Here is a 22,232-nt window from a genome sequence, read left to right on the forward strand (position 1 = left end):
CTGCCTGTAAAATTACAGAAACATAATGTTAAACTTGACTGAGTTCTAAATTTTTCTACCCTCAGAAAAAACTACTATTAATGGTTAGGAAATATAGTCCTTTGTGCTGATTTAATTATTAAGTAATAGATTTGAATATATCCCATTATTAAATATATGAATGCATACTTGTTAAAAAATGCAAATAAATACAAAAGCATATAGAATAATCTTAGAGTCAGTTTTAGTACCTTTTCCATAGAGGTTGTTATACAATTACATTGATGAACATGGTGAAGGTAGCTCCTCAAAAGTTATAGATGTTAGTTTTTTCAACAAGTGTTAATTATATTAAAGTCTACTCCATTTTCAGGAACCATCAAGTTTAAATTACTGATGCTATTGCAGTGATATTAAGTGATTTTTTTCTCTATCTTTTTTGAAAATTTTTGACAAATATTTTTAAATGAATTTATTTGAACTGAATAGATGATTGAATGATAATGCTTATTTTTAATACATGAATATCCACTGTAGTTTCCTAATTTACTTCACACACATTGACACCAACTAATATACAAAAGAAGTATGTTTTTCTTCACTGTGTCAAGTCTTATTACCTTCTGATACTAAAAGCTGTATCTGGTGGAATCAGCCTTGTCCAATTCCTTAATCTCAATTGGAAACATATTAGAGGGCCTAGCCCTTGCAGAAGTGTGTCTGAAAGTAGTCTGATTCTTTCCATTTTGGTATCCAGTCCTTTACCATCTTGTGAACTTTGGGCTGCAGCTTTGTCTAACCCCTAATGGCTGTAACGAGTTTGCCTGCTGGGCCTTTTGAACTCACCCTCTGCCTAGTTCCTACTTTGGGTTTTTTCTGAACCTGAATTTGGACTCTAAACTCTAGTCAGGTAAGCTGGAAAAAACCCTCTCGCACTGTTCCCACAAGACTTTTCCTTCTCAATTATGGTACCTTAACACAGATACTCTCAAGACCTTGGGATACTTTCTAGATATTCTCTGGGAGATGATTAAGCCTTTTTGTAAATTTATCAATGTAGGAGGGTTTGATTTTTTTTTTTTTAATTAGTCATTGTGGGAGAATTGGGACTTTTTAAAGATCGTATTATATTTAAGTTGTTATTTTTAAATTTTTGATTACATAGGAGGGAGGTGTGTGTGGCAGTGGAGATGAGGGAAAGCAATATTTTCAGTATTTTAGGTCCAGTATTTTAGGTGCTTATTTTGTAAGCACCTAACCATACCTAATGCCTTTTTCCTTCTCTTCCAATAAAACCTCTTGAGAATAGCTTTGATCAGATTAAAACTTATTTAGCCACTTTGAACTTGAACACTGGCTCCTTTCTGTAGGTGGATAATTTTATTATCCAGATGAGCTTTGTAAATCTCCCTAGATTGGTTCTGCACCATCTTTCTCTCTAGCTTAGCTTTCCCCAACAGCCTTGCAGCCATGGCTCTGCTGCCTGTCATTACATTATAACAATTATTACGAAAGCTAAGTTGGGAATGTAAGGATTTTTATTAATGATAACTCTGTAAAATAGAAATACATAAGGTGAATTCTCTGTGTGAGGCGAGGCATGCACTAGCCTCATGAGAGTAGAAAAATGTGCAATGAAAAATAATTCTAGTTCAGGTTCTTTAAGACGTGTCATAAAAGTCTAGGGACGTGACTTTGGGAGTTAAGGAAATAACTGTAATTCTGGAAGAATCAAAGATCATGCCATCATGTGACGTTTTTTAGAAACTACATGAGGGCAATGAAAATAGCATGATAAGTGGATTACATAAACAAGTTGACCTGAATGTATTGTAATTCATAGATACAATTAAGAAGAAAGCACAGTTCTTTTTTAATCTCTTAAAATGCCTTAAAATAAGATATCAAAATACAATCATGCCAAATGAACCAAGATGCACTTAAAATCTATGTTTACACATAGTGACCGGTTTGCAGGCAAGATTTAGAATAAATTTTGCACATTAAGAAATTTAAAAGACTTTATATCACGTAGAAACTGCTAATGTGGTTTTTCATTATCTTTCTGCTTAAATGTTAATAGTATATTCCCCAAAGTAAAGACCAATAAACTGGAATCCATAAAAGTTCCCTGTGATGTCCGCATGTTATTGTATTTTTCCCTTTAAATATAGATTTTTCTCTATCCTAAAGAAAGCAAAACTTTTAAAATACCACTTAACAGTCTTTTGAAAAACAGGCAGTTTGACCAAAATACTGCATTTATTTGAAGACTACCGTTTGTTTACCATTTAATTTTTCTTCTACTTTCCCCATCGTATCACATAATCAGTTTGAGAATTATCTTTTTTATTTGTTTGACTTTTGGACTCTATCAGTGCTTCACAGCTTAGGTAATAAAATAAGTTTCTTGTAGGCAGTACTTAGCAAGATCATATCAAGAAAGGGCAAAGTTAAAGAAAACAATCTGTTATAAGTTGATTTCTGTATAGTTGCATTTTCTCAATTTTATCATAGTTCTAAATAAGTATTTTATGAATAGTGCTAAAGTATTAACTCTCTAAATCCTTAAAGAAAAAATATAATAAGTGCCCATGTACAAAATCAGTGAAAAAATGACTGAAATCATGAGAAAAATTAAAACTTGTTTTTTATTTCAATGTCTATGTTTTTTCTCCCAAAGATTCCAGTTTACTTATTTTAATATTACTTTATTTTTTAAATAATTTTGAAACCAGTGATTATTGAATGATTATTATGTGTCAGGTGACGTACTACATGCTTTGTATTCCATATAATTACCATTCTTACAAAATCCACACAATAGAGTTTGTTTGTCTTCACTTTACAAATGAGGGAGTTATATCTTAAAAGGTTAAGAAACTTGACATAGTCATACAACTTACAACTGTCAGGGCTAGAAATTAAACCTAGATACTATCTCAGAGTTCAAAATTTATCTCCCAATTTATTATACCATAAGATACTATTTTTGTTTTGTTTTGTTTTTAAGGAATCTATCTAATTGATCAGTTGTTTCTGAGGGATTGCATTAATTCATTATTAATGTTATGACGTAAGTTTTTTTTTTTAATGTTTCCATGTAATGAGACATTTTAGATAGGTGACATTTTGTGTGATATCAGCATATCAAAGATGATTATAGTATCTTTATACTTGTCTCCTGTAAGTAGCCTAACCTAGAGAATTCTATCTCAGTGCTAAAATTATTTTGGTACAGGAGACTTCAAATTATATCAGATAAGTACATTTTTGCTTTAAGAAGGCTTGATGTGCTGGGAAAACAAAAAAAAAGATAAAATTATTGAAAGTGGATTCTAAATCAGTTTTTTACAACTTGCCATATTGCCAGACATTTAATGGATGTGTTACAAATATTACATTGAATTAGTGAACACATTAATTAATTAATTTAAAAGATTCCTGTATAGAACCTTTTATTTTTGATCATTTATGAATCTTTGTTTTGAATCTTTGTTTTTGAATTTTTTTGGTAAGTGAAAGAAAAGCTAACTCATGGTTGCTTAATCAGAGTTGATGTTGGGAGTGGGGCTGACTTCAGGCAGCTGGATTTAGAACTCAACAAAGCTCTCAGTTTTTGGCATCTCTCTATTTTTTGGCTCTGCTTTTTGCTGTGTTTGGCTCATCTCTGGCTCTGCGTGGTAACCACATGGCACCCTACATCCTCTTAGATTTCAGTCCAAAGGCAAATACCCCTTTTTCTTTCCCGGAGTCTACAGCAAAAGACTCATGGTGTACTCTTGGTTCTTGTAGGGCGAATATACACTATGCACCAATCGCAGTGGTTAAGAAAATGGTAGTCCTGAGCTAAGTATAAGTAAATTCCACCAAATGTATTGTATTAAATGTGAGGACGGATGTTTTCCCACAGACAGAAACTGGGATATGTTTTCATGAAGGATGAAAAGATCCTCCTTGACAAAAACAATGGTCATCTACTGTAGCCTTCAAGAAGAATATGTATGACTATATTCATTTAGGGATTATAATTTTTAATTTTTAAAATGCCTGATTATTTTTTTTTTTAAATAAATTTATTTATTTATTTATATATATTTTATTTTTGGCTGTGCTGGGTCTTCGTTTCTGCGCGAGGGCTTTCTCTAGTTGCGGAGAGCGGGGGCCACTCTTCATCGCGGTGCACGGGCCTCTCACCGTCGCGGCCTCTCCCGTTGCTGAGCACAGGCTCCAGACGCGCAGGCTCAGTAGTTGTGGCTCACGGGCCCAGTTGCTCCGCGGCATGTGGGATCTTCCCAAACCAGGGCTCGAACCCGTGTCCCCTGCATTGGCAGGCGGATTCTTAACCTCTGTGCCACCAGGGAAGCCCCACCTGATTCTTATTAGTGTCAGGAAAACAGGTGTTCATATGAAAGAGAAAAATTTGGTCTCAAGATGCTATTAATTTTGTAAATCAACAAGTTATACATACTATCATCTACCATACTTTGATAGGGTACCGTAAAGAATCATAACTTATTTAGGTGTGCTAATTTAATGAAGAATGTGCAGTGTATGCATCTGTTTCATTCTTAGTTCTGCACTTCTTGTGATCCTGATTTTAATAATAAAAAGTTATCTTTTTATTTAGTACATAGGAATTTCTATATCAATTCACAGTGAGTACCAGAATATGAACTTGTGGGAACTCAGTGAAATAGAACTTGATCAGTTTAAATCTTTTTAAGCATTTCTGTCTGGTTTTAATAATGTACAATTAATATAAAAAAACATTTAGCTTTTATCAGTTAGTCAGGATCTGTTGACCTAGTTTCAAAAGTTGGTCTCCTGGGCATGATGGACATAATTGAAACTCCTGTTAAGTTTTTCCATTTTAATGAAAATATTAAATGACTTGTAGAGTAGCATGGTGAATTTGCTGCCCAGATCTCAAAGGGCTAAGCTATGATTTCATTCTGCTGTCTTCTACTATTTTATTCTCAACATTTATAAAGTTTATTAAAATGATTTCAGTCCTTTGACTCTGTTTTCAGATCATTGCTTTCTAGGATGACTTGACTTTTTATTTTATTTTCATCATTTTCTCTTTATAATTGAAGGCTGCAAAAGGTAACAATGGAGAATGGAAAATAAAAATGCACTGATTATTTCTGTGGTTTTGCTTTTCTGAACTATGCATTGAATAAAGCAATATAGGGTGATATGCTTGGGACTACAAAGAGCTTTGTTTTAAAAAAAGAAGTTCTAATTATTAGTTTCAGAATATTACTAACTGCAGTTAATTTTAAAAGTAGTTTTAATGTTTTCTGGTAGAGGAAAAATCAAATACAATTGAAAGTACATTTTAATATTTAGGGTGTATGTTTAGAATAAAATGATAGTTACTGAATACACTTCTTTTACTTGGAAGTTTTAAAGCTTTTTATTTGGGCTGTTGGCATTGTATATCTTTCTGACATTATTTTCAATATTTTGTGCCTCTACACTAATTGCTTTCATATATAAAAGTAGGAGAGGGTACAGGATAAGAAGCAAGGACAAAGTTAAATCTAATCAGAAAGTACAAGTTTTAATTCTGCATTTCCATGTCAATATTCACCTGTTTCACTGCATAAAAGTGAGTTGGCTTAAAATCCAATTATTAAAACTGTTCATTAAGTAAATTTATCTTAAGATATATTGGATGGATTTTGGGAGAAAGAAAATGTCAAACTTTACCAATTATTAATATATTCACTTTTATTTTATCAGTTGATAAATACATCCAGTGTTTATTGTATGCCTGAGATCAAACAGGTACCATCCTAAGTGACCTCTCTATACAATATCTTATTTGATGTTCACAATATCCCTGCAAGGTCAGTAAGAGTGTCCCATTTTATAGATGAGGTACTAAGTTTTCCAGGAGGAAGCTTGCCTAAGGTCACATAAGCATTGGGGTCAGAATTCAAATTTATGATATGGAATCTAAAGCCTGCTTTTAAATCTGTATTGACCCATATTTTCCCCAAATGTCTCCAAAATCTAAATCCTGAAGTAACTTTTTTATGAAAGATAAATATTAAGTAAAATATATAAACAATATTTTTAGGTATTGTAGACATTTACAAGGAGAAATATTATAATTTAAAATGGATGATTTTAGAGATAACCCTATTATTAGAAGGAAAAAGACTAACAAAAACTTATTATTTAATATTTTAAATATGATATAAAGCCACAACTATTCTGAGAAATCTGATGTAAAATATCTATTAAATGTCAAGATATTTTATTCTCAATATTTGAGGTTTATTTTTAAAATGTTAATAGAAATAATTAAAACTTATGAGGGTTAACTGTGTCAGGTACCACTCTAAGCACTTCACATGTATTGACACTGTTAATAGTCACAGCAATGTCATAGGACAGTTAATATTATCATACTAATTTTCAGATGAAGAACCTAAAGCCTAGAGAGGTTTACTAAATTAAATTAATAAGGTTCCACAGTTAAGTGAGTAACAGGGCTAGAATTTAAACCTAGGCAGCCTGATGTATTAACCACTACCTTATACTGCTGTATCTAACGAGTAAGTGCTAATACCTTGAAAAGTTAGCAAAATATAAGGATTAAAGTACTATTTTTTACCACAGTGTTAAACGTGTTGAAATTTCTCAGATCATTCCATGTCTATAATAAATTCAATACTTATTTTATTTATTTTACTTCCGGGATGTCGTGCCCCTCCATTTTGTCCCCATAAAACCAAAATGAAACAGAGATAGATTACTCAACATCTCATTTTGTGATAATGATGTAGTTCTATTGTTCTCATCATCTAACAAGAAATTCCTGATTCAGGGTAGAGTTCTACATGTATAACTCATTAAAAATAATTTCATATTTTCATCTAATATGTATCAATTACATGTAAGTTATAATATTTTATTTCCAGACATAGTTATATATACTTTCCATAGATACTTTCCCCATTGATAAATGAAATTTTCTTTTTATTCATTTTATTTGGCTTCCATGCACAAGAATTATGTGATTCATGCTTTTCCTTAGGTATATTCAGGTTGTCATTCAAACATTTTGGTTAATTCACTACTTGACACCCCAATGTTTTGGAAGCTAACAAAAGTCAGTGTGGGTACTTATTTATTAATTAGCTAACATCTTGTAAAATAATGCATTTAAAATATATGTTACAAATTTATACAAATATTCATTATTGCCTATTTGGTAGTAGAAACCCTACAATAATAATAAAGATTAACCCTTTTTTCTCTCTTGCCAAATTTCTTATGAAAATTTCCTTGTCTTTTATTTTAGCACCTGAACCAACACTTAGAACATAGTATGTGCTCAATAATCATTTTTTTAAAAACTTAAATTGTATTTAACTCTATGATTTAAAAACCTTTCCTCATTAACTGAAATATAATTCCACTTTCTCTGCTTAACAGCTCTTTCTGCTTTAGCAGAATTTCTTCCCTTTGCTTAGAAAATTAATAAAAAATGATTCTTGTGTCAGAACAGCCTTTGAGCAAAAACAGTGAAAATAAACCAAATATACAATAATTTAGCATTTTATAAAATGTATTTTCCAGAGATAAAGTAAATCCTCTCTTGCACTTATCTCTATGCCATTATGCCCCAAGTGTAGAATGAGTAACTTGGATTATAGCAGAGATGATTGTGGTTGTTTTGGATTTACAGAATATTGATTTATAGAGGGATACTCTAATTTCCTTGAGCAATATCTAACATCTCTTCTGATCTATCCATCATTTCCTCTGATAAGTTCTTACTATGCAGATGATAGGTCTTTATCATTTTCACACATTCAATCTCCTTCTTTAACAAAGAGAGAAGAGACAGTAGACTAAGACATTTACTAGGCAATATTACTTATCTAGAATTTAATAATACAGCTTTGTTTTTATGGTATTTATATTTTATGATTATGGTCTATTTGTGACAAGCTCCTCTGGTTTTCCATTTATGATTGTGAAATAAGATTTCCTCTTCAAATACATATGAATTAAAATGTGGTTTATTTAAGAAATGTAAAAGTAAATAATAGTTCAATGATATGGTATTTGAAGGTAATATGTGAAAGATTGAAATTTGGGAGACTTAGCCATATATCAGTAGAATAATCAGCATAATAATTATGATATGTAAATATCTACATTCTAGAGCATAATAATAATGATTTCCTCCAATTACTAATGAGGAAAGAAAAAGTAACAGTAACGTAATAGCATATATGTGGTAATGGACATAGCTTGTAAGCGGTGTTGAATATTGGAAAATTCACCGTGCCATTGAATAGAAAAGGCATTTACTGGAAAAAGAGTGAACTATTTTAGGTACTTGTAGAATTTTTCTTAGTTTTAAAATTTTGTTTGCTTTTTAATCACAAATGTAAGAGTCCACAAAAGAAAGTAGAAGAGGAAAAAAGAGATTTCATTTTAAGAGACACTGAATGGAATTTAGATTTTCTTGAGTTATAGTATAACTGCTACCTGGGAAAAACTACTTTAAAATTAAACGCAATCACAGTAATACCAGAGGAAAGATAACGATATATTTCTTATATCTATACATGCAAATGTTTATATATTAATATTGGGGGTCAAAATTGGTATATTCAAAATATATGAAATATAAAGATAAATTAACTATTTGATATGATTATTCAATAAGAAGAGGTTTTATATAATTAGACAGACTTCCTAAATGTTTATGGGCAGTAAGTATGTGCCAACTTACATAGAAAATATTGATCAACCATATAGCCTCTCTGAGGATTGAAAAGAAATCAGCGTAAGCTGTTAAAATCTTATAAATACTATGTTCCTGGCAGTTATTACTTCCTTGATTGGTTCCTGAGATTGTTGAAAATCTTTATTGGCAATACGATTATCTCAAAGTACAAATTATTTTCAATTAATTATTATCGATTAAGATAGAGTAGTATAATGAATTGGACTTTTGCTTTGTAACTAATAGATTTATTTATTTATTTGTTGAGCAATTTTATGTTTACAGAAAAATTGATTGGAAAGTGCAATGTTGCATATATCCCGTTACCATCTCCCCAATTTCCCTGATTATTAACATCTTGCATTAGTTTGGTACATTTGTTACAGTTGATGAGCTAATATTGATATGTTGCTGTTAACCAAAGTCCATACTTTACGTTAGTGTTCACTCTTGGTGTTGTATAATATATTCTATGTGTTTTGACAAATGTATAGTGATATGTATGTACCATTACACCATAATAATTTCACTTCCCTAAATATGCCCATGCTCCATCTATCCTCCCTCAAACCTGTGGCAACCGTTGATCTTTTTACTGTCTTCATAGTTTTGCCTTTTCCAGAATATCATATAGTTGGAACGTATGTAGCCTTTTCAAATTGGTTTCTTTCACTTAGCAATATGTGCTTAAGGTTCCTGCATGTCACATCATGATTTGATAGCTCATTTCTTTTTATCACTGAATATTCCATTGTATGGAAGTACCACACTTTATTTATCCATTCATCTGTTGAAGAACGTCTTGGTTGATTCTGTCTTGGTTGATTCCATCTTGGTTGATTGTTTTGGCAATTTTTGTTATAAGCATCTGTGCGCAGAATTTTGTGTGGACATAAGTTTTCAACTCATTTGGGTAAATATCAAAGAGTGGTATCATTGGATCATTTGGTAAGAATACATTTAATTTCGTAAAAAACTTCCAGACTATCTTCGAAAATGGCTGTACCATTTCTCATATACATTGTGTACAAGTATGCACACCAGTATTCGCCTATTTGTCTCTCCAATTTTGGGGAAATATATTGCCTTGTGACCTCACTTTTCTGGTGTATCTAAGAAGAGTTGCTGATTTTCCATTTGCTCAGTTTTTATCTTATTGTAAGGGTGAGAATGACAACCTCCAGGGTATGTGAATAGAACTCATGAATTAGAGTTTTGAAATATAAATTTATGGTATTACTTTTGTTTGTTTTGCTTCCTATTTAACCTTTTTTTTAGCTATTAAAGATGGGTTCTCTTTTTGTAATAAAATATACTGCAAAAGAAATTTAGATAATCTACCAATTTGCATTGTGTTAAATGTTCACATATTTTTCCAACACAATAAAAAATTAAACATAAAAATTCCATACTTACAAGTTGGCTATTATAATAACATTGAAAGCCTCCTTTACTTGCAAGATGAAAGCTCATTTAAATTTTATTGTTCTTTTTACAAATTTTAAAATTTGAAGCCTGAGATATTAAAGTTCCTCTGTTTAGTATAATTTAAATGCCTTTTCTGGCACACTCATGAACAGTATTAACTTGATGTATAAAAATAGGGAACATCTATCACCAGGGGACAGTGCCCTATAGATAATATTCATGGATATTTTTCTTATAGTGGAAGAAAGTTTTAATTTGTTTATTTTCACACTTACTATGTATTGATTTGAGCATTTTTGCAGTTTAGAAATTTGAATACAGGATGTGGATGGTTTAAACACTGACAAATAGACAAGGATCAATTTGAGATTTAGGATAATTGAAAAATATTAATAATATTAATAAATATGGAAGTATAAATTTCTTGGCAAATTCAAGACTATTAATATTATTGTCATGTTTATATTTTATGGTATGCATACAATAGGCTACTTTGTCAATGGTGTTGCACTGGTTGATTTCAACATCAAAAATTGGCTTTGATAGAGAGCATAAGAAAAAAAATTACCCTCAAAGCTGATGTTATTATTTTATATAGGGAGTAAAATAAATATAAAATGTATTTGTAGAATTAAATAATTATTGCTAAAGATTAAAAATTCCACAGTGTTCAAGGACACAGGATTTTAAGGGGTTTTAATATGGATCTTGCATGCATATACTTATTTATAGCCCATCTTGTTTTAAATAAGATTTAAGCTGCTTGTCAAAATACTGACTGCTTTAGATAGGCCTGAGGTGAAGTGTCCTCTGGTTGTTTGCCTCCCTGTGTTGAACTGAAGAAAGGAAGGGAATCCATAACCTGGAGAAAGAATATTTGCTTCCTGATACCATCTACACAATATATTTTGTCCTCATGACCGGGCCATTTTAGAATATACATCAGTGATATATAGTTCTGAATTTACTTTGTATTTTATTTTCTGTGTAAATATTCAAGTAAAAAGTATGGCTGGAAGGTTACTAAACTATCCCCATAATTCTACTACTTATTAGCTGAAATAATTTTAACTCATAAATATATTTTAATTTTAAAAAATCCTTAATTTTTGAGTTTCCTCCCTTAGTATTCCTTTTGAATATTGAGATAAGTAAAGACTTTGTTTTTGTTTGAAATTCTTTTGAGTACTAATTATTGATTTGCTGAGGTATAAAATGAATTCTGACATACAAACAATATTTGCTTCAAAAATGAATGAATGTTACACTGTGACGAGTTATGTTAACTTTAAATTTTGTTGTTATCAAGTCATTGGAGAAAATGCAATATGGGGATATTTTTGCCCTGTTGATTATCTTAGGTATAGTCTTATTTAAAAGAGTTTCAAATGCTAATAAGAAAAATAGTATGCAGAAACTTATTCCAGATTAACTTTTACATTAATTTAAATATGTGATATTATATTAATGAGATAACTGATTTTTTCCATTGTTTCAATTTTTTAGGGAAAATATCCATTTGTCTTGTTTTTGTTTAAACTTGCCTTCCTTTGATTTTGCTAATCTGAAGTTAATTATTTGGTGAGCCCTCCAACATATTCTACTGGAGTTAACAATTGCCCATAATATAAATGAGTTCAATGTTCTGATTAAGTTATATGCAGTGGGAAGCACTGAAGCACCAGTGGTATAAAATCAGCTTAAGACAATATTTATGACTTGATAATAGCTATATAACAGTTTATACGCCTGAATACTTTTGGTTTTCCTATAAAGGTTACCAATACTTGAAATTTAGCAAAGTTGCTCATTTTATAGTGTGCTTAAAAAAGGTCTGCTTAAAAAAAGGAACTCATCATAGTGGTCATACAGTGGTCACACAGTTTCCCATACAATGGTCAATACTGGATTCTTAGACCGAATAATTGATGCTATATATTAATGGTAACAGATGTAATTGCTCCACTATGAGAAATATAAAGTGAAATAAGAGGTTAACCACTTGAGAGGCAATTCACTTAAACTAACAAAATGTATTGAGCATCTACCATGTGCCACCACCCTTCTGGCCACTGGAGATGCAGAAATGAACACGAGATAAGGATTTCCTGTACCCTTAGAGCTGAAATCTAGAGGAAGGATGGGGGGGTAGACTGTAATCAAACATAGTAATATACAATCTGGTAATATTCAGTGCTATGTGGAAAAATTAAGCAGTGGATGGGGAAAAGGGTGAGAGAAAGCTGTATCAGATTAGGGGAGTCAGGAAATTCTCCCATAGAGGCAAGAATGAAGGGGAACAGGGAGCCAATATGAAAGTCTGGGGAACAGCGTTCCTCACAAAAGCAACAGCAAATGCAGGGGCAGTGCTCGCATCTAATGTGAAACAATGACTGGTACGTGTATGGTGCCAAAGGCTGGTACCTATTGAAATTGTATGAACATTGCATTGTTTTAGAATAGTTTTCTGGTTTTTTTTTTTTTTTAAGGTAAATTCAAAATAGCCTGTGAGGTATTGCTTGTTATTAATAATGGAAAACAACAAAATCTAAAATAATAAGCATCTCAGATCTCATAATTTGGTTGAGGAGGGGGTGTCAGCCCATAGAAAAGGACTGAGAAATCTTGCTTTGCTGTAGTAAGGAAAAAGGCAAAATAATCTTCACTTTGCTTGAGGAAATTACATGATGCTGATTATTGGGAATAATCTCATGTCCAGCAATAAACATCAACAAGAATAGTAGTCATAGTAGTACTAGCAGGGGCAGTGACAATGGTGGTTGTGGTCATTTTAGTGCCAGTAGACAGACTTGAAAGAATACCATCTATGTGCTAGGAACAGTGTCAAGTGAGAACTTACCTGATCTCTTTTATTTCCCAAAACAAACTTTAAGGTATATGCCAATTTTATCCCTGTTTTACAGGTGAAGATACTGAAGCTAGAAGAGTTAAGTAGCTGTCTTAAGTATCAGAAAATTTTCAAAGTGAGGACTTAAACTCTGCATCTAACCCCCCAGTCTATGCTATGTTTTGGATAATTTTTTATTTCTTTTTAAAATTTAACTACAGTTGATTTACAATATTGTGTTAGTTTTAGGCATACAACTTCAAATTCTTTTTCATTATAGGTTATTACAAGATACTGAATATAGTTCCATGTGCTATACAATAAATCCTTCCTGTTTATTTTATATATAGCAATATATATCTATTAATCCCATACTCCTAATTATGCTATACTATTTTTAAGGCAAGATATCACACATTTTGATTAATCATACAGTGGCATCAGTTTGAAATTTAAAATTGAAAGAGTATATAGTAAGGGTTTTTTAAATCTTTTTTTTTTTAAATTGAATTACAGTTAATGTACAATGTTGTGTTAGTTTCAGGTGTGTGTGTGTGTGTGTGTACACATACATATATACATTCTTCTTGAGTCTTTTCCATTACAGGTTGTTACAAGATACTGAGTATAGTTCCCTGTGCTATACAGTAGGTCCTTGTTTATCTGTTTTATATGTAGTAGTGTGTATGTGTTACTCCCAAACTCCTAATTTATCTCTCCCCCCCATCCCCTTTGGTAACCATAAGTTTGTTTTGTCTGTGAGTCTATTTCTGACAGACTCACAGACAAAGAGAACCTGATTCCACCAGCTCCAATCTTCTTTCTCAATATCGCCTTGGCTATTCGGGGTCTTTTGTGTTTCCATACAAATTTTAAAAGTTTTCTGTTCTAGTTCTGTGAAAAATGCCATTGGAAATTTGATAGAAATTGAATTGAATCTGTAAATTGCCTTGGGTAATATGGTCATTTAAACAATATTGATTCTTCCATTCCAAGAACATGGTATATCTTTCCATCTGTTTGTGTCATCTTCACTTTCTTTCATCAATGTCTTAGAGTTTTCAGCGTACAGGCCTTTGCCTCCTTAGGTAGGTTTATTCCTCGGTATTTCATTCTTTTTGATGAGATGGTAAATGGGATTGTTTCCTTAATTTATCTTTCTAACATTTCATTGTTAGCATACAGAAATGCAACAGAATTCTCTATATTAATTTTGTACCCAGCAACTTTCCTGAATTCATTGATGAGCTCTAGTAATTTTCTGGTAGTGTCTTTAGGATTTTCTATGTATAGTATTATGTCATCTGCAAACAGTGACAGTTTAACTTCTTGTTTTCCAATTTGGATTCATTTTATCTCTTTTTCTTCTCTGATTGCTGTGGAATTCTGAGTTTTATAGTTGGCTATGCTATATATTTGATGTGTGAGAAAGACACTTACGTATGCTGAGTCTGGAAAATGAGCATACCAATGCCATTTTTCTTTTTTTCTTTCTTTTTTATTGTATGATTCCATTTATATGAAAGACTCAGAATAGACAAATCTATAGAGACAAAAAGTAGATTAGATTAATTTTATAGCATAAATAGAGTCTTTTATAAAAATTTAAAAAATTGAGTTAAAATGTTATATTAGTTTCAGGTGTACTCTATAATGATTCAGTATTTTTATAGATTATACTTCATTTAAAGTTACTACAAAATAATGGCTATATGTTCCTGTGCTGTACAATATATCCTTGTTACTTATTTATTTTATACATAGTAGTTAGTATTTTTTTCTTTTAACTTTTATTTTATATTGGAGTATAGTCAATTAACAATGTTGTGTTAGTTTCAGGTGTACAGCAAAGTGGTTCAGTTATATTTATACATGTATCTGTTCTTTTTCAAATTCTTTTCCCAATTAGGTTGTTACAGAATATTGAGCAGAGTTCCCTGTGGTATACAGTAGGTCCTTGTTGGTTATCCATTTTAAATATAACAGTGTGTACATGTCAATCCCAAACTCCCTAACCATCCCTCCCCCCACTTCCCCCCAGTAACCATAAATTTGTTCTCTAAGTCTGTGAGTCTGTCTCTGTTTTGTAAATAAGTTCACTTGCATCATTTTTTTTAGATTCCGCGTATGAGTAATATCATACAATATTTCCCTTTCTCTGTCTGACTTACCTCACTCAGTATGACAATCTCTAGGTCCATCCATGTTGCTGCAAATGGCATTATTTCATTCTTTTTAATTGCTGAGTAATAGTCCATTTTGTATATATGTACCAAATCTTCTTTATCCATTCTTCTGTCAATGGACACTTAGGTTGCTTCCATGTCTTGGCTATTGTAAACAGTGCTGCAGTGAACATTGGGGTGCATGTATCCCTTCGGACCATGTTTTTCTCTGGGTAAATGCCCAGGAGTGGGATTGCAGGATCATATGGTAGCTCTATTTTTAGTTTTCTGAGGAACCTCCATACTGTTTTTCTGAGGAAACTCCATGCAGTTTTGCACCAACTTACATTCCCACCAACAGTGTAAGAGGGTTCCCTTCTCTCCACACCCTCTCCAGCATTTATTGTTTCTGGATTTTTTTGATGATAACCATTCTGACTGGTGTGAGGTTATATCTCATTGTAGTTTTGATTTTCATTTCTCTAATAATTAACGGTGTTGAACATCTTTTCATGTGCCTCTTGGCCATCTGTATGTCTTCTTTGGAAAAATGTCTATTTAGGTCTTCTGCCCACTCTTTGATTGTGTTGTTTGTTTTGATGATATTAAGCTGCATGAGCTGTTTGTAGATTTTGGAGACTAATCTCTTGTTGGTCACATCATTTGCAAACATTTTCTCCCATCCTGTGGATTGTCTTTTTGTTTTGTTTATGGTTTCCTTTGCTGTGCAAAAGCTTTTGAGTTTAATTAGGTCCCATTTGTTTATTTTTGTTTTTATTCCCATTACTCTGGGAGATGGATTGAAAAAGATATTGCGGTGATTTATGTCAGAGAGTGTTCTGCCTGTGTTTTCCACTAAGAGTTTTATAGTGTCTGGTCTCACACTTAGGTCTTTAATCCATTTTGAGTTTATTTTTGTGTATGGTATTAAAGAAAGTTCTAATTTCATTTTTTTACATGTAGCTGTCCAGTTTTCCCAGCACAGTTTTTGAAGAAACTGTCTTTCCTCCATTGCATAGTCTTGCCTCTTTTTTTGTAGATTAATTGAACATAAGTGCATGGGTTTATTTCTGGGCTTTGTATCCTGTTCCATTAATCTATATTTCTATTTTTGTGCCAGTACCATACTGTTTTGATGACTATAGCTTTGTAGTATAGTCTGAAGTCAGGGAGCCTAATTCCTCCAGCTCCATTTTTCTTTCTGAAGATTGCCTTGGCTATTCAGGGTCTTTTTGTCTCCGTACAAATTTTACGTTTTTTTGTTCTAGTTCTATGAAAAGTGCCATTGGTAATTTGATAGGGATTGCATTGAATCTGTAGATTGCCTTTCGTAGTATAGTCATTTTGACAATATTGATTCTTCCAATCCAAGAACATGGTATATCTTTCCATCTGTTTGTATTGTCTTCAGTTTCTTTCATGAGCATCTTATAGTTTTCAGAGTACAGGTCTTTTGTCTCCTTAGGTAGGTTTATTCCTAGATATTTTATTCTTTTTGATGCGATGGTATATGGGATTGTTTCTTGAATTTCTCTTTCTGACTTTTCATTGTTAGTGTATAGAAATGCAACAGCTTTCTGTGTATTAATTTTGTAACCTGCAACTTTACCAAATTCATTGATGAGCTCTGGTGGTGTTCTGGTAGCATCTTTAGGATTTTCTATGTATAGTATTATGTCATCTGCAAACAGTGACAGTTTAACTTCTTGTTTGGATTCCTTTTATTTGGATTCCTTTTATTTCTTTTTCTTCTCTGATTGCTGTGGAACTCTGAGTTTTACAGCTGGCTATGCTATATATTTGATGTGTGAGAAAGACACTTCTTTATGCTGAGTCTGAAAAATGAGCATACCGTGCCATTTTTCTTCCAGATTTGTTCTGATAAACAAATGAGTAAATGTGTATAAAATAATATAAAACATTATTTTTAAATTATTTATACTCAGTATACCTTAAGATAACTCTTTTCAAAGCTATTCAATGTGTTATGTGCTGAGGGTAAAAACAGGAATTGTTTAGAGACCAACCTTCAAGCAACACAAATAAATAAGTAAATTAAATTATGGTCTATATAACTGTGCAAAAAAAAAAAAAAAAAAAAAGGATGTCAGACAACCATTCAGGTTTAATGAACATAGTAGACATATGCAATTTGTTACCACCAAGCTACACTCTTCTGGCAGAAGATCCATTTCTTCACTAATCCCAGATCCCTGAGTTTTGGACAGGGCTTCCTCTACCCCTGGGCTCCAGGAATAGACACCATAACTCAGGCTCAGCCAATGAGAGGGCCATGGCTGTAGTGACTGATTTGGAAGAAAGGGTTACAACACAAGCCTAGATGAAGAGAGAAAGACAGGGAGAGAGAGCAAGGGAGAGAGGGAGAGAGAAAAGAAGGGAGGGAGCAAGAGAAAATGTTAATTTTTATCACACTGTTTCTAGCTTTTTTTGTCCATTGGGCATCTCATTTATATAAATCAACAAATTCCTGTCTGTTGAAAGCTACGTTGAGCTCATCTTCTGTTACCTGTAGTTGGAAATCCTGTCTAATAGGATAGAGGAGTTACATATGAGCTAGGAATTTTTTCTTCTTTTTTAATTTATTTTTTTCCCTGCATTGGGTCTTTGTTGCTGCACAGGCTTTCTCTAGTTGCAGTGAGCAGGGGCCACTCTTGTTTGCGGTGCACGGGCTTCTCATTGCGGTGGCCTCTCTTGTTGTGGAGTGCAGGCTCTAGGTGCACGGGCTTCAGTAGTTGCAGCACGCGACCTCAGTAGTTGCAGTACACAGGCTTAGTTGCTCCGTGGCATGTGGGATCATCCCGGACCAGGGATCAAACCCATGTCCTCTGCACTGGCAGGTGGATTCTTAACCACTGCACCACCAGGGAAGTCCGTGAGCTGGGAATTTTGAATACGCCAAGAAGACTGACTTAGACAGTGGGATTATGTGGATTAATTTAAGATGAAAAGCTAAGGTTGGAGTTGATGAGATGCTCTTAATTTTCTCAAGAAGTTTGGTATTTAAGCAAGGTCTAGAAGAGCAAAATCCAGACAGATGACACCAAAACTTATCATGGAGAAGGGGGACAGTCTAGTAGACACTAGGCAGGGAACTAATATTTTACAGGTACATTTTGTTAGCTTAATGAGGAAATTGCTTATTCATTCTTATTAATTTAACCAAATATATATTAAGAGATTCATTAAATCTTAAAAGTTTAAGGGAGTTTTGATATCTTTTATGGTCTAGCACAAATAATTAGAAAGGGTGACATGATGTGAATTTTGCTGTAGGAAGAAACTTCCTGGTGCAGAAAGAAAAATGGACGGTAGGTATGGGAGATTACAGCAAGCAACATCCACAGAAACTTTTAAATGTAGTTAAATTAATTTTAAAAATTTTTGATAGAGAAAGATTATTGCTGAAGTGACAGATGATCAAAGTCTTCACTAGCATAGCAGAAATGGGAATGGATAAAATTAAGAAAGATCTGGGAGACATTGTGGAGGAAGAATCAACAGAACTGGAGAACTAAAAAGATGTAGGGTATGACAGAGATGGAGTATGTTTCCATGGAGATTTAAGAGAGTGGCAGATTTACTAACAGAGGCAAAAAATAGAGAATGAGGAACATATTAACAGGTAAGAGTGATGTATATAAGGACACTGATTAATGCAGCTTTGGAACATGGGTTTGAAGGACCTGAAGCATTCTTGCTGTGAAGACCAGCATTCATTCATGCATCATTTAAAAATATTTATTGAGCACCTCACTATGAGCTAAGTACTTCTTTAGACAAATTTTCAGCTCTCATGGGCCTTATATTCTAGTGGTGAGATGCAGAAAACAAACAACTAAATGAATAAATATATACTATATCAGTTAGCGAAAAATTGGTTATTGGTTCCCTCGTGTGTTGGATGTCTTTGAATCCCATGACCTCCATCTAACCCACCTATTATCCGTGGAACATCTTTTGGAACTGGTTCTTAAGTAGTAGTTATGAATATTTTATAAAGAGCTCTGTGAATGGCAAACATTCTAAAGCAAGCCCTGGTAAGTCTAGCGTGATTTCAGGAAATGTTTTGAATAGTCAACATGTCTTCCTTATTTGGTTAGTTTGGATGGCATTTATTCTTAGCTTCTGTTATTATATAAACTATATGGGAATAAATGCAGTATGTACAATTTTCTTGTGTGGATAATGGTAAAAATAATGATAATATTTTTCCATGGGTAGATGAATCTTAGGGAAATAATTTCTTAGCTTGTATGAAGTAATTTTGTTTCATTGTTGTCATTCCCTTCTATTTTCTCCCTAGGATGCCAGATGAGATAACTAGAATTCTTATGTCAAGCATGTGGTCAGACCCATAACTTACACTGAGGTTTGTTCTTGTTCATTAGCAGCTAATATTAAATTCAATGTTTTCAAATATTTACTCACAGTAATATGCTCCATTTGGTCTACACTGTGATTTTTGGCTCCTACTTAATAATAGTTCTATGCCCCTTAGCAAATATAACAGCAGGAAGACCATAATGTTCAAAACAACAGACTTGTTAAATATGTAGTATATTTTTTCTTTTCTATTTTCCTTTACCAGCTTCATATTGCTTCTGGAATTCTTGGCAGATTTACACACTTTTTTTTACTGTTTAAAAGCATACATTTTAGTTGTTTCCCTTTTCAGAACATGTAAGATCTATGTTATATGAACAGCTTTCATCATGATTCATTTTGGTGGGGGGAACTTAATTCACCTCCCCCGTTGTCTCCAGGCTTCATTATTGCAATATACTTTTACTGATCAAGCACTTGCATTTAAAATATTTTCATTTAGTAGTGATTTCATTACTTTAATTGGTCTTATACTAGAGAGAAAAAAGAAAAAGAGAATGACTATAAAGCTCACAAATTTTTTTCCTTGCATAAAGTGTAAAATTGGTTCCTATTTCAGAATTAATGTGTTTACTCTGTTGGGGGTCTAGCCAACTTGTCAATACAATACAAATATGGAGTCAACTAGAAATGAAAAAGAAACATGAAGAGGTGCTGAGGATAAGGAGATGACTCCTAAATCCTACCATAAAACATGAAGAGGTGCTGAGGATAAGGAGATGACTCCTAAATCCTACCATAGTGGGAAAACACAGAATTCCTCTGCGATAGATTGCTTTATTGTTTCCAGCAATCCTCTCTCTTTCATGTAAGAGCGTTCTAAATCCCCTTTCATTGCCACGTGACTTTGGCTTAGGCTCGGTAATCCATTTTGGCCAATGGAATGTGAGTGGATATAATTTATGTCACATCTCAGCCGAAGGTTAATGGGCATTGCTAGGTTCTGCCAGTTATTTTGCTTTTTTCCCTGTGCCATGAAAATGGCATATCCCAAAGAGGAGTGCTCCTTCAGCCTGGGGAATAGAACAAGATCAGAGATCGGAGATTAGATCGGAGATGCAGCAGACATGTAATATGAGAGAAACACTTGCTATTGTTAAGTCACTGAGATTTGGGGGTTATTTGTTACTACACCAAAGTGGAATAATATAAATCTTCATTTTTGCAATCTGTAGAAATTTTTGAGCAATTCCTCTTTTTGCTATCATTGTCTCCAGAATAATAGTTTCAGGTTTTAAGTTCCTTGAAGTTCTTTAAATTTCTTTTTCCGGTGTATCTTCCACAAAGTAGTTTGTTAACAATTGTTTTAAGAGTTAATAATTTAATGAATAGATGGAAGATTAATCATCAGTTAGACAAACCCTTTCAATTAGACATTATCCAGATCAAAAGTACCTCATATTGTCTCAATCAGTAGCTTTTGAATTTTGGATTACTAAACTATTACTTCAAAATGTATTATAATTATTGTGATTTCTTAAAATTGATACTAAGTTGTTTAATTCCATAACTGTGTAGACCATGTGCTCTGTAAATGCCTGTTAAAAAGGCTAATGAATTTGGGATAGAAAATGTTAACTGTCCAAATTCCACTACAGAATATGTCCATATTTATAAATTTTGGCTGAGAAAACCTATTTTCTAGTTATTGAATATTTCATTAAATAACATTTGATAGATAATACACAAATCTCTAACGTTCAAGGAATTAGCATGAAGTAAAATGTATATTTTACTTGAATCATGTTCTAAAGCAGACCAGAAAATGTAATTGAGAAATATAGGAACCAAAGCTCAAGCCATACCAAACCCAAATGTATCATTTCTTATACTGGTGTAACAGAGTTAATAATTTCCGTTCTGGACAATCTCTAGTTCCAAGCAATTTACAATCTCATAAATCAAAACACACTGTCAGTCTCAGACTATGTGATCTCTTCTGTACACGAAAGAAGAAATCTCTTCTACCCGTGACCAGCACCATAAAACTTAATACCCTAATGGCTAAGGCTACTCATTCTGATCACAAGAGTTTTTAAAAGAAGAGGCGGGGGCGGGGGGGACATAAGAAGAGCAGGACAAGCTTCAGAAACATTCAGAATTCCACAATATAAGGATGAGTTGTGCTTTTGCCCTCAAAGCAATGCAGGCTTATTTGTAAGTTTTCTACAATAAACCAAAATGTTTGTAAAAAGGGATAATACATTTAAAATTACCTTGAACATGTTCTATAGGTATCTATGTGTCTGTATAGCTTTTGATTAATTGCGTCATTGATTAAAAGTATAACCAAGTCCCTATATATGTCAAGAACTTGGTGCTTCTACAAAACAAGCTTTACCATCCTTTCTTATCACACTACTTAAACTTGGAAATATGATAACCACCATGTACTAGAGGTTTGTTCTTCTAATATTCTAAAATACACAGTGTATACAATTTTAACCACAGGTAGGATAACCTCATGCTACCATAATCAGCAGAACATCCTGATTTATCTGTCTTCCAATTACCCATATCATATAAGCCCATCTCACTATAGACAAAAATAGAGTTAGTTCCAAGATCCAGGTACAGTTTGATTTAGCTTCTTTTACCTTTTCTAGTAATACATGGCAAATATAATTTTTCTTCTGATACTGTATCT

The 22,232-nt window shown here is 32.8% G+C and overlaps 1 protein-coding gene across 6 annotated transcripts in view; it reads left to right on the forward strand.

The window, feature by feature from the left end:
- The window catches only part of CCSER1 (coiled-coil serine rich protein 1), a 1,297,084-nt gene that overhangs the window by 1,089,071 nt on the left and 185,781 nt on the right, over window positions 1-22,232 (forward strand). The window contains exon 12 of one of the 6 annotated variants that reach the window (XM_082391656.1): window positions 19,506-20,248. The exons of the other annotated variants lie outside the window; for them this stretch is intronic. Within the exon in view, the coding sequence (XP_082247782.1) occupies window positions 19,506-19,517 (12 nt within the window). The 3' untranslated portion in view covers window positions 19,518-20,248. Of the gene's footprint in view, window positions 1-19,505; window positions 20,249-22,232 lie in introns of those variants that run through there. 6 annotated transcript variants of the gene reach the window in all.

The sequence above is a fragment of the Balaenoptera borealis genome (genome assembly GCF_965194805.1).
Source record: "Balaenoptera borealis genome assembly, chromosome: 4".
Classification (NCBI taxonomy): domain Eukaryota; kingdom Metazoa; phylum Chordata; class Mammalia; order Artiodactyla; family Balaenopteridae; genus Balaenoptera; species Balaenoptera borealis.